General features: G+C 46.0%; 1 protein-coding gene across 1 annotated transcript in view; it reads left to right on the top strand.

Annotated features, from left to right (window-relative positions):
* noc4l (nucleolar complex associated 4 homolog) overlaps positions 1–17,569 on the top strand; it is a 64,288-nt gene that overhangs the window by 34,907 nt on the left and 11,812 nt on the right. The window contains exons 6-10 of the mRNA XM_073051937.1: positions 1,136–1,238; positions 3,024–3,058; positions 3,968–4,018; positions 10,133–10,244; positions 13,701–13,761. Of these exons, the coding sequence (XP_072908038.1) occupies positions 1,136–1,238; positions 3,024–3,058; positions 3,968–4,018; positions 10,133–10,244; positions 13,701–13,761 (362 nt within the window). The remainder of the gene's footprint in view (positions 1–1,135; positions 1,239–3,023; positions 3,059–3,967; positions 4,019–10,132; positions 10,245–13,700; positions 13,762–17,569) is intronic.

Here is a 17,569-nt window from a genome sequence, read left to right as displayed (position 1 = left end):
AACAGGCAGACAGATAGATGTAGCCTGACTTGCTGGCATGCTATATTGGCACCGGAAGCACTGTGCCACTTGTAGTTTGCCTCCAGCACATGCTCAGACTCTATTGGTCAAAGATTCAAAGATCATTGATTATCAAAGTATGAATGGAATATGCAACTCTGAGATTCACCTTCTCCAGACAGTCATGAATCAAAGAAGAGTTTGGAACCCATCAACGAAAAACATCAACACCCCCCCCCCCCCCCACCCCAAGTGCAGAAAAAAAATCAAAAAATCGTGCAAATAGCAACAAGAAAGAACGAGGAAAAACACACAGTTGAAAGAGTCCAATCGAGCTACAGTCCAAACGAGAAACCACAGACCCAGAACTAGGGTACCATCCCCTGACAGCATCGAGAGAGAGATCATTCAGACGCAGTGACCTCTCGGGAGCAGTGGGTGAGTGTCAGAATAGTCGCTTGCCTTCCGCGCTCGTCTCAATGTTTCAATCTTCAGATTAAGCGCCAGATTGCTTAATCAGTCCGAAAGCACACCATCAAACTAGTAGAAGCACATTGAAAAGGAAGAGAAGATGTAAAAGAAGTAAAAGAAACGGTTTTGTGGACCATCTGGAAGATGTTGCCTGAGGTAGGGTTGTTCATGTCCGCTATCTTGACCGGGAGTTGTCTTTGCTGCAAATGACGCATTTCACTGCATGTTTTGATGTTTCAGTGTGCTTGTGAGAAATAAAGGTTACCTTTATCTACCTCAAGCATATTGAGAATGTTGCCAAGTTTTCACACTGCGCACCTCGCTCTGTTCTGATTTGCTACCCATTGACCGTTCGTTGCTTGTTGACCACCGGGGGGCGCCACAGTGGTGTAGCGGTTACCACAACGCTATTACAGTTCGGGTGGTGTTGTTTGTAACGAGTTTGTACATCCTTCTCATGAGCATGTGGGCTTCCTTCGAGTGCTCCAGTTCGTCTCGCAGTCTAAATACATACCGGTTGGTAGGTTAATCTGTCATTGTAGATTATCCTCTGATGAGGCTAGGGTTAAATCGGTGGGTTGCTGGGCGGCAAGTCTTGTTGGGCTGGATGGGCCTGTTCCGTGCTCTGTCTCTAAATAATAATTTTACTCTCCTCCTTGTGTAGGCCGTGCTTCCTGTTTACCAACAGAACGTGTTTAGCCTCTTGTCTTCAATCCACATGCCAACTGAGCAGAGGGAACTCTCAAACTTCCTGGTGAAGCAGAAAGGTGAGTACGTTACCAGGGTGGGTTACGAGGACTGGGGGACGAGGGAATCACCTGCAAAACGCTGGAGGAGCTCAGCGTGTCTGGCAGAAAGGTGAGTACGTTACCAGGGGTGGGTTACGAGGATTGGAGGACGAGGGAATCACCTGCAAAACGCTGGAGGAGCTCAGCGCGTCCGGCAACATCTGTTCATTTCTCTCCACAGACGCTGCCCTCAGTGCTGAGTTCCTCCAGCATTGTGTGTGTGTGTTGATCACCAGCATCACTTTGGGCAGTTAGGGGGTGAGCATTTAATATTGACAGAGAACGACCTCGCCAGGCTGTCATCATTCCACACCGTGAGCCTCTGGAAGATCCTTCGTATTTTCTGACCAAGAAAGATCTCCAACCACGGCCTGCTCCTTCAGTGTCACCAAGAGGACATGGCCACAAAACACTGGAGATGGATTGGGCATGTGATGAGAAGAGAGGCCAAGTCCCTCATCAAGACAACACTTTGTTAGATCCCTGAAAAGTGGAGGGAATGCCAGAGAGTGAAGCCAACTGTTCTGTAGAGGCAGAAATGAGGACCCTGAGCCACACCTGGGGCACAGTAGAGAAGATGGCCAAGGGCAGAGAGAGAGGGAGGACCTTCATTGTTGCCCCAAGTGCCAGCAGTGAGACAGGCAGTAACTAATTAAATATTGGCTTTCTCACTGATACCCAGGTACAGGGGAAAGCTAACAAGTGTGTCCGTTTATAACTTATTTAATTTTGGGAATCATCTCAAAGTTCAAAGTAAATGTATTATCGAAGTATGTATATGTCACCATGTACAATCCTGAGATTCATTTTCCTGTGGGCATTCACAGTAAATACAAAGGAACACAACAGAATCATTGAAAGACCACACATTACAAATAAGGACATACAACCAATGTGCAAAAGACAAACATTGCAAATACAAAAAAAATGAGTAAAAACAATGATAATAAACAAAAAATATCCAGAACGTGAGTTGTCGAGACCTTCAGTAGGTTGTGGACTCAGTTCTGTGTTGGGCTGAGACGTTGACTCATTTGGGCTGAAGGGTTTGTACCCTCTGTTCTTGGGGTTGTTTGGCGCTTGAACAGGGTCTAGTTATTGGTGTCAGGGAGGTTGCATCGGATAAAATAATCTGATGTTTATTTCTCTGTAATAATAGGTGTTGGACCTCTGTCATTTTTCTCTTCCGAGAGGCAAGAATGCCAAGTTTTAATTTTTAACAATTGTTTAAAGTTCAAGCACCCATCTGCATAATAAGCAAAGTAAGTGAAGAGGTGAGAAGCAAAGCGTTGAAAAGCAAGGGAGGCGTAGTTAAAAAGAGAAGGCAGCTACTCTGAAAAATCTCACCACCTTTATCGTCCAGCAAAGAGAACATTCCTTACATAAGAATAAACCAATTAGTGATTGCACAATTACATCACGTGGGTAATGTGCTGACACTTTAGCCAATGAGAAATAAACAGTATGGCTAACTGCGAAACCACTTGTGGGGACGAACAATACTTGAGTTTGTTTTTTTACAAAAAAATGTTATGCTCAAACTACGACATTAGTTGTACGTTAATGCATCTAATATTGATTAAAAAGTATTTATAAAAGCCAGTGGATTCCAAAACGGGTATCAGATTGTTGTGCTCTAAATGCTTGGTGTCTGTAAATTCTAATGATGCTGCCTGACCTGCTGATTTTCTCCAGCGTGTTGCTCCAGATTTCTGGCATCTGCAGAATCTCTTCTGTCTAACACGGAATTATTTCTATTTGTAGGGCAGCACGAGCGATACAAAGCAGCGAAGCTCGAGGTACTGTTTGAAAAACTAAACCTTCAACCTTTACGGGAATTTCAGACACAATTCACAAACCTACGAGTTGTGGGAATATGCTAGCCACATTTCTGTTGGGTAGTGACTGTACTCACTGTAACCTCCGAGCCGAGGTCCCAGCACTACCGCCACCTCCGAGCCCAGGTCCCAACACTACCGTAACCGCTGAACTGAAGACCGTTAAGACCTAGGAGCAGAAATAGGCCATTTGGCCCATCGAATTTACTCTGCCATTTGATCATGGCTTATTTATTATTCCTTCTCAACCCCATTCTCCTGCCTTTCCCCCATAACCAAAAGGCCTAGGATGATTCCCAAGACAAGTGGGAAGGGCACCTGAGTATAATCCTTGATATAAAGTTTAATATGGGCAGTACTCTACTATAATGCCTGGGATGCTGCTTCCCAAAATCCCATGGTCATAATCCCTAGATTAGTACAACCACAGAAATGGCTAATATGGGAGGCAACACAAAAGTGCTGTAGGAACTCAGCAGGCCAGGCAGCATCTGTGGAAAAAAGTACAGTCCAAAATGTCGACTGTACTTTTTTCCATAGGTGCTGCCTGACCTGTTGAATCCCTCCAGTATTTTGTGTGCGTCTCTTGGATTTCCAGCATCTGCAGATTTTCTCCTGTTTGTAAGCGAGGGGGCATAATTTTAAAGTAATTGGAGGAAAGCGTCTGTCATTAAGGATCTGCATCACCCAGGACATGCCCTCTTTTCATTGTTACCGTCAGCGAGGAGGTACAGGAGCCTAAAGGCCCAGACTCAGTGATTCAGAAACAGCTTCTTCATCTCATGTTTCCACAGCGTTGTTTCGTTATGTTTATTCAGCAAGCCTCAAACGTGCACAATGCTTTAAAAATATCCACGTTCTCATCAACAGGAGCACAGGAAGAAATTTGAGCAAGTCTGGTTGGTCTTCCTGAAGTACAAGGTAAGTTTATTCTGTGTGGTGTCAAACTGTCTGCTCAGGGCAGTGGCTAAACTTACTTTCTTTAGCTGTCATTTCTTTGAGATTTTGTTTTTAATGTTAGTGTAGCAGTCATTTGTGCTTTTTTGGGGTTAACACGTTAGGTTCAAGGCGTAGTGTGTTAATAGAAGCCTCTGTCGGTCAGGATCGACCGTGGATGTTGTGTCCTGGCTGTACAGATACACAAGCCAGGGACTGCAGCTCTGTACTTTCCCCTCGGGGTTTACTCCTGAACCTTCCCCATGAGTGGATATAGGCACAAGGCAGCGGAGGTTTGAGATCAGTTTTCCTTCTAGATGAGCTGCCAACCACAGCTGATGAACCCCATCTGTCGGAAGCGACTGGTTTTGAGGCTCCAGTAACCCGCCTTTGCTCCTACTGTCAGTAGAAACGGTTCTGGTGCAGCTTAGCTGAGATCAGGAGCCGGACTCGGTTGTCAGAGGCTATTTGGGACTCATACCATTGGAACTACTTAACGGGAAGTGGGAACTTAACCCTGTTACCACTCCCGGTTACAGCAACTTAATGAATCAGTGTTTTGTTAACAAGGATCAACTGTATTCGCCAGATACTTCACTTGTATTAGGAATTTGCTGAGGTGTGTTGGTCAGGGTGTGACATGCAACAAAAAATAACCTTCCACAATTATAAAGAAAAAAGAATTACATAAAACTAACATGAGAGAATAAAATAAAGATATGGAATAAAATGTGCATAAATGCATAAATTACCAATGTTGTGTGCTGCCTCGTATGGCGTGGGTGACCATGGTCTTATCCATGACTGTGAGTGTTCTTGGCAAATTTTTCTACAGGAGCGCGCGGTATCTTTACAAGACGGGTCACCCCAGCCATTATCAATACTCTTCAGAGATTGTCTGCCTGGTGTCAGTGGTCACATAACCAGGACTTGTGATCTGCACCGGCTGCTCATACGACCATCCACCACCTGCTCCCCTGGGTTCACGTGACCCTGATCAGGGGGTGGGGGAGGGGGTTAAGCTGAGCAACACCTTGCCCAAGTTACCTCCACACAGCCACCTGAAATACATAAAGACAAACGTTATTTATGTTTTAGTTAATAAGACCTTATCCAGACCCATTTCTTGGTCTGAAATGTTGACTATTCATTCATTTCCATTGATGTTATCTGACCTGTTGAGTTCCTGCAACGTTTTGTGTGTGTTGCTTTGGATTTCCAACATTTGAAGGATTTGCCATGTTTATACAAAGTGGTTTAAGGTGTTGACTGTGAAGTGATGGTGGTAATAGAGGACTGTGAAGTGATGGGGGTAATTGATAGAGGGGTGGAGTGGGCTAACTAGAATAGTTGATCTGGTTAATAAGACTGTGAGACATGCGGCCCATCGAGCCTGCCCCGTCATTCCATCATGGCTGATTTATTATCCCCATTCTCCTCATAACCTTCGACACCCTGACTAATCAAGAACCTATCAACCCCCTCTTGAAACATACCCAGTGACTTGACCTCCACAGCCGCCTGTGGCTATGAATTCCACAGATTCCCCACCCTCTGGCTAAACAGATTCCTCCTCATCTCCACTCTAAATGGATGTCCCTCATTACTGTTCTTCTGCATTATTGGTTATAGCACTTCAAATCTGCTGGGCTGTAATGGTGGATGTGTGTGATCCATTCCCCCCCCCCCCCAGTGGGCTGTAATGGTGGGTGTGTGTGATCCACCAGCATCTCTGCGTTTCTCCCTTTTGTGTTTCACTGGTGCCGTTTGCTATCAGAGAACGTCTGCAGAACGCAAGCTGAAATTCTTTCTCTTCCCAGACGTCCACAAAACAGAAGGAAAAAACCTAAAGAATGAATGACCGAAAAATATTAGAACCCCAAAGCCCCTTCCCCCTTTCCATGCACAAGCAAACAGCAAAAGCGTTAACCTTCCTGCAGCTGCCTCAGCAAACACTTCAGCACTCCACCACCTCCCACCATGCAAGCAATAGCAAAGCTGGCAAAGAGACCACGATCTAGAGGCCATCAAAAGCTACTGTCCGTCCCAACAGTTTGACATCCCGCAGGCCCTCTCGCTCGCGAGCGAAGTAGAGAAAGGAATTGCTGCAGCCCCAGTGAGAGGGGGAGGCTAACAGCTCGCTGTTTATCTAGCTTCCCCTAAAATAATCTCCAGTGGAGAAATCACCCGTCAGGATTCAGTCTAAGTTCAGTGTAATTTGTTGCCAAAGCAGGGTTGTGTGGGGCGAGATGTGATGGGCAGAGTTACTGAGCTACTCTTTTTCAGAATAATCTGCCCGTGTTATGTGGCAAATAACCATTGACCCCAAGATTTCACTTTTTGTTTAAAAGAAACGAATTTGTTTCTGTTGAAAATCGGTTGAATATTTACTTTGAAGCATTAGCATGTGTTAATTAAACTGACAAACAGGATGTCTCTTGTCACGTACAAGCAGAGAGAAAACACCACTAGGGTATGTGCTGGAGAGATGCAGAATAGTGTAGAGCCCCAGGCCGAGCCACTCTGTGCTTTATATTCTGTCATCTCGGCTTTTCTGTGCTAGTTTCTATATACAAACATTTAGAATCCAATGGCCACCCTTTTTAATTCTGCTTTCCATTCCCATTCCGCCGTGTCAGTCCACGGCCTCTTCTGCTGCCACGATGAGGCCACACTCAGATTGGAGGGGCAACACCTTATATTCCGTCTGGGTAGCCTCCAATGTGATGACATGAACATCGATTTATTGAACTTCTGTTAATTGCCCCCCACTTCACCATTCCCCATTCTTGTCCCGTCCCCCCCAACTTGTCTCTTTTCCTGCCCATCACCTCCCTTTGGTCATCTGCCTCCCTCTTCCTTTTCCTCCATGGTCTTCTATCCTCCCCTATCAGATTCTCACTTGTCCAGCCCTTTATCTCTTTCACCAGTCAACTTCCCAGCTCTTTACTTCACCCCTCCCCCCACTGCCTCTCTGGGTTTCACCTCTCACCTTTGTACTTCTTCCTCCCCTCCCCCCAGCTTCTTACTCTGACTTCTCATCCTTGTTCTCTGGTCCTGATGAAGGGCCTTGGTCCGGAACGTTAGCTCTTCACTCTTTTCCATGGAAGCTGCCTGGCCTGCTGAGTTCCTCCAGCATTTTGTGTATGTTGCTAGGATTTCCAGCATCTGCAGATTTTCTCATGTTTGTGATTTTTTTGTGGTTAGAATTCACTTAGAATATTGTGCCTGTGTCTAGTTTCTGTTTGACAACAAGTGCAAGCTGCTGCACTTCAGGAGGACCAACCAGGGTAGGTTTACACAGTGAGCGGCAGGGCACTGGGGAGTGTGGTAGGACAAAGAAATCTGGGAATGCAGGTCCATAACTCATTGAAAATGGTCTCACAGCAAGATGGGATCGTAAAGAAAGCTTTTGGCACATTGGCCTTCATAAATCAAAGTACTGAATAAAGGAGAAGGGATGTCATGTTGAGGTTGTATAGGACATCGGTGAGGCCTAATCTGGAGTATTGTGTGCAGTTTTGGTCACCAGCCTACAGGAAAGATGTAAGTAAAGTTGAAAGGGTACAAAGAAAATTTACAAGGATGTTGTCGGGTCTGGAGGACCTGAGTTATAAGGAGCGATTGAATAGGCTAGGACTTTATTCCTTGGAACACAGAAGACTGAGAGGAGATTTGACAGAGGCACACAGAAATATGAGGGGTATAGATAGGGTAAATGCAAGCAGGCTTTTTCCACTGGGGTTGGGTGGGACTACAACTAGAAGACATGGGTTGAGGGTGAAAGGTGAAAAGTTTAAGGGGAACATGAGGGGAAATATCTTCACTCAGAGGGTGGTGAGAGTGTGGAACGAGCTGCCAAGTAGTGCATGCGAGCTCACTGTCAACATTCAGGAGGAGTTTGGATAGGTACAGGGATGGCAGGGTTGTGGAAGGCTGTTGTTTGGGTGCAGGCCGATGGGAGTAGGCAGTTTAAGCGGTTTGGCGAGGACCAGATGGGCCATAGGGTCTGTTTGTGCTGTACTTTCCTATGGCTCTATGCTGAAGATCTGCAAAGGGTTCTGGCAAAGTGCTGCTAGGGGCCCATCTTCTTACTGTCAGGGCTCTTTGAAATTGAGAGGCTTTGTTGCACCTCGTCAGTTTCCTTAAATTTTAATGATGAAATGTCATAGAAGCTGCCTGGCCTGCTGAGTTCCTCCAGCATTTTGTGTGTGTTGCTCTGGATTTCCGGTATCTGCACAACCTCTTGTATTTATGACATACTGTAAATACCTGAATGCCCAACAAATTAGATCTGGAATAGAGACTGCGAATGAGAAACTCCAAGATGAAGGTCAACTGACTCATCCTTCATTTTGGCAGTCTTGTTCAGCAGAGTCCACTCTCACTGGCAGAAGTGTGCAGTCTTCCCTGGGAGAGAAGTAGCCTCCAGGGAGAATGCCAGTCTCTCTTAGACAGTGTGGAACTTGGAAAAGATGTCTGTGTATTTCCCACCCCTCCCCCCTCGCCTAACCGTTTGCACACCGCGGTGGGTGGGTCCGGAGCAGGCGAACGTGCAGTGACCAAGATGGGTCTTAAGCAACTGTCTTCCTCGATTTTTGTCTCGCTCTAGTTCCATGGGTGTCTGCGATTTGTGCCTTTGTCATAATGGAACTCACACGTGGTCAGAGACAAGAATGAGATGAGTTGTCAGGCCGTGGGAATCTGATTTGTGGTTTACTGCCTATTAATAAAGAGAGCTTGGGGACTGACTAACCTTCCTAATCAGTTTAGTGTGTCAAAGTTCGGTACATTATTCTTCTTTGAATAATAGCAAGACCGGAGAGGGCACAGAGGAAGCTTATCAAGGTGCTGCCTATTGGATGTTGAAAGGCCTCGATAGAGTGGATGTGAAGAGGGTGCTTCCTTTGGTTGGGGAGTCTAGGATCAGAGGCTGGTGACTGTGGAATTCTTTGCCACAGGTGGATGTGGAGGCCAAGTCACTGGGTGCATTTAAGGCAGAGATTGATGGGTTCTTGATTAATCAGGGTGTGAAAGCTATGGGGAGAAGGCAGGAGAATGGGTTTGAGAGGGAAATGGTTCGGTCATGATGAAATAGCGGAGCAGACTTAATAGGCCAAATGATCTAATTCTGCTCCTACGTCTTATGGTCTGATGTTGAGAGGTTGGACAAACTTGGGTTGTTTTCTCTGGAGTGGCAGAGGCTGAGGGGAGATCTGGTCGAGGTTTGTAAGATTATAAGGGGCATAGATAGAGTAGACAGACAATATTTTTTCCCAGCTTTGAAATGTCTTAATACAGTACCTGAGGGCATGCATTTAAGATGAGAGGGGGAAATTTCAAAGGAGATGTGAGCAGCAAGTGTCTTTACTCAGAGAGTGATGGGTGCCTGGAATGTGCTGCCTGAGGTGGTGGTAGAGGCAGAAACATTAAGAGATGTTTAGATAGGCACATGAATGTGAGGAAAATGGAGGAATGTGGACATTGTGTAGGCAGAGGGGATTAGCTTAGTTGACCATTTGATTGGTTCACCACAACGTTCTGGGCCGTAGGGCCTGTTCCTGTGCTGTCGAAGTACACTCTTTTAGGTTCTATATTAGTGCCTGTCCATGTCAGGGGAAAAAAGCACTGTCGAGCGATATACCATGATCTGAACAAAGGTTAGGGTTTGCCCCGTTGGCAGTGTCCGCCTACTTCTGTGGTGCACGGTTTGTTGGATGAAACAGAACCTTTTATGGTTTCTACTGCTGAGTGATTCCTCAGAACTGTGTGACACCCAAGGGTTTGCCCCTGTTGGCAGTGTCTTTCTGCCTCTGCGGTGCACCCTTTGTTAATCAAGCGGATGCTGGCAACGCTCAGAACTCGGCATTTGTGGGTTTTTTTCAACACGAGATTCTGTAGATGCTGGAAATCCAGAGCAACACACACAAAATGCTGGAGGAGCACAGCAGGTCAGGCAGCATCAATGGAAATGAATAAACAGCCGACGTTTTGGGCCGAGTCTTGGCCTGAAAACATTGTTTATTCTCCTCCAGAGATACTGCCGGACTTGCTGTTGTTGCCGCAGTAACCGTGGCTGAATTCCTCCTGTTTTCACAGCTGCCCGCCGCTCTCTACAAGAAGGTGCTGGTGATTCTACATGAGGATGTTCTACCACACATGAGTGACCCAACCCTGATGATTGACTTCCTCACGGCTGCCTACGATGTGGGTATGTGACTGATTGGGTGGAGCGGGGTGGCTAGTCGGGGTATTACTCTTATGTGTACCCAGCTATAGTGAAGAATGTTTTGCACGCCACCCCAGAAGACATAGGGGTGGGATCAGGCCATTTGGCCCATCGATTCTGGTCTGCCATTCTATCACCGTCATTATATGCTGTGTGGTCTGGCTTGGGTGATCATGGTTTTTCCATGACAACAATTGTTCTTGGCAATTTTTTCGACAGATGCGGTTTGCCATTGCCTTCTTCTGGGCAGTGTCTTTTTAAGACGAGTAACCCCCAGTCAAGATTGTCTGCTGGCGACAGTGGTCACATAACTGCGACTTGTGATGTGCACAGGTTCCTCGTATGACTGTCCACCACTTGCTCCCGTGGCTTCACATGACCCTGATTGGGGGGAGGGCAAGGGGGGGCTAAGCAGGTGCTACATCTTGTCCAAGGGTGACCTGCAGGCCAGTGGAGGGGAAAAGCACCTTACACCTCATTTAGTAGGGCGTACCTTCACTCACCACCCAAGCATTTCATCATGGCTGATTTATTATCTCTTCCAATCCCGTTGTCCTGCTTTCTCCCCATGACCTTCGACACCCTGACTAATCAAGAACCTAGCAACCTCCACTTTAAATATGCCTGATGACCTGGCTTCCAGAGCTGCCTGTGGCATCCATACAGACCATGTCACCACAGTAATGCAGAATAAAATGTTTCACTTACACAGCAAGTGCAGGCAGGCAGGCAGTAAGGTGCAGGACCATAAGGTAGATCTAGAGGTCACACGTCTGTCTTACTGGAACAGTGGGGTGGAAGCTGTCCGTGACCCTGGTGGCATCTGCTTTCAGGCTTTTGTATCTTCTACCTGGCAGGAGGTGGGGGAGAAACATGATTGTATATGATACACGGGGTCTTTGATTGTGCTGGCTGATTCACTGAAGCGCTGAGAAATGTAGACATGGAGGGGAGGCTGGGTCCTCTGATGTGTTGAGTTGTGTCTCTATGGTTCTGTAGCAACGGGATATCCCCAGCTGTTCCCTTGGTTCAGAGTTCCTGCTTTCTGGCGGGCGGGAGCCTCACAAATCTCGAGGGTCAGAAATGGTCTGTACCACCCTCCGTCTGTTTGTGCAACGGTGTGATTAGGAAATCTGGAATCTTGCTCCGGTTCTGTGTCCGTGTGTTCCTCACCAGCACTCCTGCAGTTCGGAGACACACTGACCGTCACCGTTAGGACTTAAAACTCTCATCCTTGTCTTTTGTGCCCCTTCCCTCCCCTCATGTCTCTTAAATCTCCCCTCTTAGTGCTGTGCAAAAGTCTGTGTGTGTGTGTGTGGTGCCTAAGACTTCTGCACAGTACCGTCTGTGTCAAGGTGGAGTGAGAGTAAGTTTGTAAATCTAACAGGGGCAAAGGATGTCAGGAATGGTGAGGTTGGAGCGCCGTAGGAGAGGTGTGGGACAGATGGCAGAGGAGGGTTGTTGGGGGTGGGGAGGGGGTGCTGTGGGTGCAGACACACCCAGCCCTGAGACAACAGGCAAGGTCATTTGATTGTAAACGATTAGTCTATCAATCGTTACAGAATGTCTCTCTGGTGCTTCCCGCTCCCTCCCCTCTCCCTTCCCCTTTTCCCAATCATGATCCCCCTCTCCCTGCCCCCTTCCCACTCTCAGTCCACAATAGAGACCCATATCAGAATCAGGTTTATCATCACTCACATATGGCATGAAATTAGTTTTTTTTCTGCGGCAGTAATACAATATATAATAATACTATATATTGCAACATAGCTATATATGTGCCTAAGACTTGTTCACAGTACTGTATACCTGTACCTTCTATTTTTGAAACCTCCGTACTGATGAAAAGACTGTTACCATCCACCATATGTCCATAAAACCATCAGACATAGGAGCAGAATTAGGCCATTTGTTGCATCGAGTCTGATCTGCCATTCCATCATGGCTGAATTATTATCCCTCTACCTCATCCTCCTATAAGACATAGGAGCAGAATTAGACTGAACTACCTGTGCCTCTCATATTAAACATGATTAACTTATTGAGATTCAGTGCGATATAGGCCGTTCCGGCTCTTCGAGCTGTGCCAGCCAGCAGACTCTGAATTGACCCTGGCCTAACCATGCGATAGTTTACAATGACCAATTAACCTGCCAACCACACGGTCATGGGGAGATTGTTCAAGCTCTTGCAGACGACAGTGGGAAAAGGTCAACCTTCATTCAAAGTTCGTAGTAAATTTATTATCAAAGTACATATATGTTACCATATACAACCCTGAGATTCATTTTCTTGTGGGAATACTCAAATCTATTGAATAATAAACCATAACAGAATCGTTGAAAGCACCAACTTGGGCATTCATTCAGTGTGCAAAAGACAGCAAGCTGTGCAAATACAAAAAGAGAGAAATAATAATATAAATAAGTAAATAAATACCAAGAACATGAGATAAAGAGTTCTTGAAAGTGAGTCCCTTGTTTGTAGGAACATTTCAATGACGGGGCAAGTGAGGTGAGTTAAGTTATCCTCTCTGGTTCAAGAGCCTGATGATTGAGGGGTAATAAATGTTCCAGCACCTGGTGGTGTGGGTCCTGAGGCTCCTGTGCCTTCTCCCTGATTATAGTAGCAAGAAGAGAGCCCATCCTGGGTGGTGGGGGTCCCTGATAATGGATGCTGCTTTACTGTGCCAGTGTTTCATGTAGACATGCTGGGTGGTGGAGAGGGCTATACCCGTGATGGACCATGATTCTCCAAGGAATAAAGACTTGGCTTGGCCACCCTCTCCCTATAAATCAGCCCCTCCAGTCCTGGAGGCTTCCTCATAAACCTCTTCTGCACACTCTCTCCAGCTCGACTGTCTTTTCTATAAACTGGATGACCCAACTGTACACAATACTGACTACAATACTCACCAATGACTTGTGTAACTGCAGTATAACATCCCACCTTCCAAACTGAAGGCCAGCATGCTAGGGTAGTGGTTAGCACAACGCTTTATAGTACCGGTGACCCGGGTTCAATTCCTGTCTTTGTATGTTCTCCCGTGACCGTGTGGGTTTCCTCCGGGTGCTCTGGTTTCCTCCCACAGTCCAAAGACGTACGGGTTAGTAGGTTAATTGGTCATTGTGAATTGGGTGGTGCGGCTCGGAGGGCCAGAAGCGCCTGTTTTGCCCTGTATCTCTAAATAAATAAATACCTTCATCACCCTGCCTACTTGTGCAGCCACTTTCAGTGAACTGTGCGTTTCTCCCAGAAAGTCCTCCTGTCCCCCAACACTCATCGACTCCCTACTATTCACTGGACAAGGCCAATGTGGCCAGGTGGCTGGTGTCACCTCCCTGCCAGAAAACTTGCGGCCGAGAAGATGGATTTGAGGACGGACTTGGCCCTTTGCTGTTTGTGAAGATTATAACTGTGGTGTTACTGTCTCTGCAGGTGGAGCCATTAGCCTACTCGCCTTGAATGGACTTTTCTACCTCATTCATCAACACAACTTGTAAGTCTTTCCCTGAAGCAGAGAGTGAAATGTTTTTAATTTGCAGTCCAATTGGAGGGACTGTTGAGAGGATATTGGAGTCTGTCTTCCACCTATCTGAGATGGTTATCAGGAGTGTTGTGTATGCAGGGCCTTTAGCATTGTCAGTGATCCCTCCCATCCGCCCAACTATCCCTTTACCATCAGGCAGGAGGTACCATACCATTAGGACAAGAACTGTTAGAGTGAGAGACAGCTTCTTCCCCCCCGGACTACTAAACTCCCTGCCACCATCCAGGTCTCATCACGTGTGAAGTGCCAGTTGTGTTATTACTTTTTAACTTGTATATGCACATTATTGTTCGGTAAGTTATGTGGTAATATTAGTCTCTGTGTTGTGAGTGTGGGACGTGTTGTGCGCCTTGGTCCAGAGGAACATTGTTTTGTTTGGCAGTTTACGGTAACTTGAACTTAACTTGAATTTCAAAGTTCAAAATAAATTTATCAGAATGCATACAGTTGCAAGAAAATGTTTGTGAACCCTTTGCAGCTACATGATTTTCTGCTTTAATTGCTCAATGTGTGGTCTGATCTTCATCTAAGTCACAATAATAGACAAACACCCTCGTACAGCAATAACTTCAACCAAATGTTTCCGGTAACCGTTCATCAGCCCTGCACATAGGTTTGGAGGAATTTTAGACCATTTCTCCTTACAAAACTGTTCCAGCTCTGGGATCTTGGTGGGCTTCCTTGCATGAACTGCTTGCCCAACATTTCTGTAGGAATAAGGTCAGGACTTTGACTCGGCCGTTCCAAAACACAAATGTTCTTTTTTAACCATTCTGTTGTTGGTTTACTCTTGTCTTTGGGGACATTGTCTTGTTGCATTATTCAACTTCTATTAAGCGGTGATTCAACTTCTTTACAGCGGTGATGAGGTGTTGGTGTGCAGTGCCTTTTTTCCTCCAAACATAGCAATATGTGTTTGTGCCAGAAAGTTCAGCTTCTGTCTCATCTGTCCACAGAACAATGTCCCAGAAGCATTGTAGAACATCCAGATGGTCTTTTGAACACTTGAGACATGCAGCAATGTGTTTTTGGAGAGCAGTGGTTTCCTCTGTGGTGTCCTTCCATGAACACTTTCTTGTTCAGTGTTGTTCTTGTAGTGGACACATGAACAGCAAGTTCTAGAGATTTCTGCAGATCTTTTGCTGTTATCCTTGGGTTCTTTTTCTCCTCCTCCAGCATTGCATGTTGTGCTCTTGGTGTGATCTTTGTAGGATGCCCACTCCTAGGGAGGGTAGCAACAGCACTGAATTTCTTCCATTTGTAGTCAGTGTCTTTTACTGTGGGCTGATTAAACGCTCAGGTCTTTAGAAGTGCTTTTGTAGCCTTTTCCAGCTTCATGTGTCTCTACAATCCTTCTAAGATCCTCAAAGTTGTTTTGATGGAGGCGTGGTGCACATAAACAGATCTTTCTTGAAAAGCAGGCTCTATCAGTAACCTGACTTTGTGTGTCTTTTTTCTAGGGCAGGGCATCTCTGCAACCCACACCTCCAATCTCATCTCATTGATTGGAACACCTGACTCCAAACAGCTTTGAGCCTAGACTGCGATTATTTCAATGATGTACTCAGTATAAGCAAGAAGAAGTACAATTGTTTGTGTGTTATTAGTTTAGGCAGATTGTGTAATTCTATTATTGTGACCTAGATGAAGATCAGACCACATTTTATGCGTAATTAATGAAAAAAACATGTAGTTGCAAAGGGTTCACAAACTTTTCTTGCAACTGCATATGTCACCATATACAACTCTGAGATTCATTTTCCTGTGGGCATACTCAGTAACTCTATAGAATAGTAATTATAACAGAATCAATGAAAGGCCACCCAACGACATTCAACCGGAGTGAAAAAACAAAGAACAAAAGAAGAAATAATATTATAAATAAACAATAAATATCGAGAACATGAGATGAAGAGTCCTTGAAAGCCAGACCATAGGTTGTTGGAACAGTTCAGAGATGGGGCGAGTGAAGTTGAGTGAGTGATTTAGAGCCCTCCCCTGCCACTGCTAGACGAAGCACTCACTTGACATTGATTCTGACCTTTCAGAAAGTGCAAGTTTCCAAAGTGCATTATCTGTGTGGAGTTGTCAGTGTGCTCCCTGCACGTGGCGCTTGTGGTCAGTTTGGGGTCTCTCTGCACAGTGTCTCAGAGCTTGAAAGCTGTGTGTGGATTCTGGTGAGAGGAAAACACATCAAGATAAACGTGGTCAGTGCTCGTGCAGCAGGGTTTCAGTGCACGGGGGTGCCTGTGCATCGTGTGTGGCTGCTCGGTGGGCGCACTTAGAAAGTGCAGTCCGTGTGTTGGTGCACGTGCATGTGTGCGCATTTGGAGAATGCGGTGTGTGTGTGTGCGGGCTTGTGTATTCGTGCATAACTATTGTCTGAGAAACTGCAGCCTTCTAAGACAAGTTAGGACTCAAATGGAGTATTTCATACAGTTCTGTTCACCCCGTTATAGATGTCGCGGCTTTGGAGTGGCTGCAGGAGAGGTTTACCAGGATGCTGCCTGGATTAAGAGGGCATGAGCCACAATGAGAGCTTGCACAAACTAGACTTGTTTTCTCTGGAGTGGCTGAGGGGAGATCTGATAGAGATTATGAGATGCACAGAGAGAATACACAGACAATATCTGTTTTCCGGGGTTGAAATACCTAATAGCAGAGGGCTGGCATTGAAGGTGAGAGGGGGTAGGTTCGAAGGAGGTGTGAGGGGTGAGTTTTTCCACACTGTGGTGGTTGTCTGGAATGTGCTGCCTGGGGTGGTGGTAGAGTTGGAAATGTTAGAGAGTCTTAAGAGACGTTTAGATAGGTACAGGATTGTGAGGGAAGTGGAAGGATATGGACATTGAGTAGGCAGAAAAGATTTATTGGTTCGTCACAATATTGTGGGCTGAAGGGCCTGTTCCTGTGCTGTACTTAAAGAGCAAACATGAGGAAATCTGCAGATGCTGGAAATTCAAACAACACACACAAAATGCTGGTGGAACGCAGCAGGCCAGGCAGCATCTATGGGGAGAAGGGTCTCGGCCCGAAACGTCGACAGTGCTTCTCCCTATAGATGCTGCCTGGCCTGCTGCGTTCCACCAGCATTTTGTGTGCGTTGCCTGTGCTGTACTGTTCTGTTCTATGTCTGTAGACTTGGAATCAGGTTTATTATCATTAATGCATGCCATGAAATTTGTAGCAGCAGTACAGTGCAATACATAATTTTTTTTAAAAAATGACTAAGTTACAATAAGAAGTAAAAAAAATAGGTAGTGATCATTGTCTGTTCAGAAATGTGATGGTGGCAGGGAAGATGAGTGTGAGTTGCGGATTCCTGTACCTCCTCCCCGATGAGCAGAGGGTCCATCCCAGACAGTGAGGGCCCTTCGTGATGGATGCTGCCTTCTTGAGGCATTGCCTTTTGAAGATGCTCTCTGGCGGTAGGCTAGAGCCCATGATGGAGATGGCTCAAAGTTTGCAGCCCTCTGCATCTTTCTCTGATTTTTTTTTTTGAGAAGGGGTTTTGTGTGTGTGTGTGTGTGTGTGTGCGTGCGTGTTTGGTCCATAGGTGGGTGTCAGTAACATCCAGAAAATGCTGAAGGAACTCAGCAGGCCAAGCAGCATCTGTGGGAAAGAGTGTAGTCAATATTTCAGGCCAAGACCCTTCATCAGCACTGGAGGGAAGAAAAGATCAGAGTTAGAAGGTGGAGTGAGGGGAGGATGAAACACAAGGTGATAGTTGAGGGGGGAGGAGTGAAGTAAAGAGCTGGGA

The sequence above is a fragment of the Hemitrygon akajei genome, chromosome 7, assembly GCF_048418815.1.
Source record: "Hemitrygon akajei chromosome 7, sHemAka1.3, whole genome shotgun sequence".
In the NCBI taxonomy this organism is placed as follows: domain Eukaryota; kingdom Metazoa; phylum Chordata; class Chondrichthyes; order Myliobatiformes; family Dasyatidae; genus Hemitrygon; species Hemitrygon akajei.
Note: the sequence above shows the minus strand (reverse complement) of the source record. Positions and strands in the feature narration are given on the sequence as shown.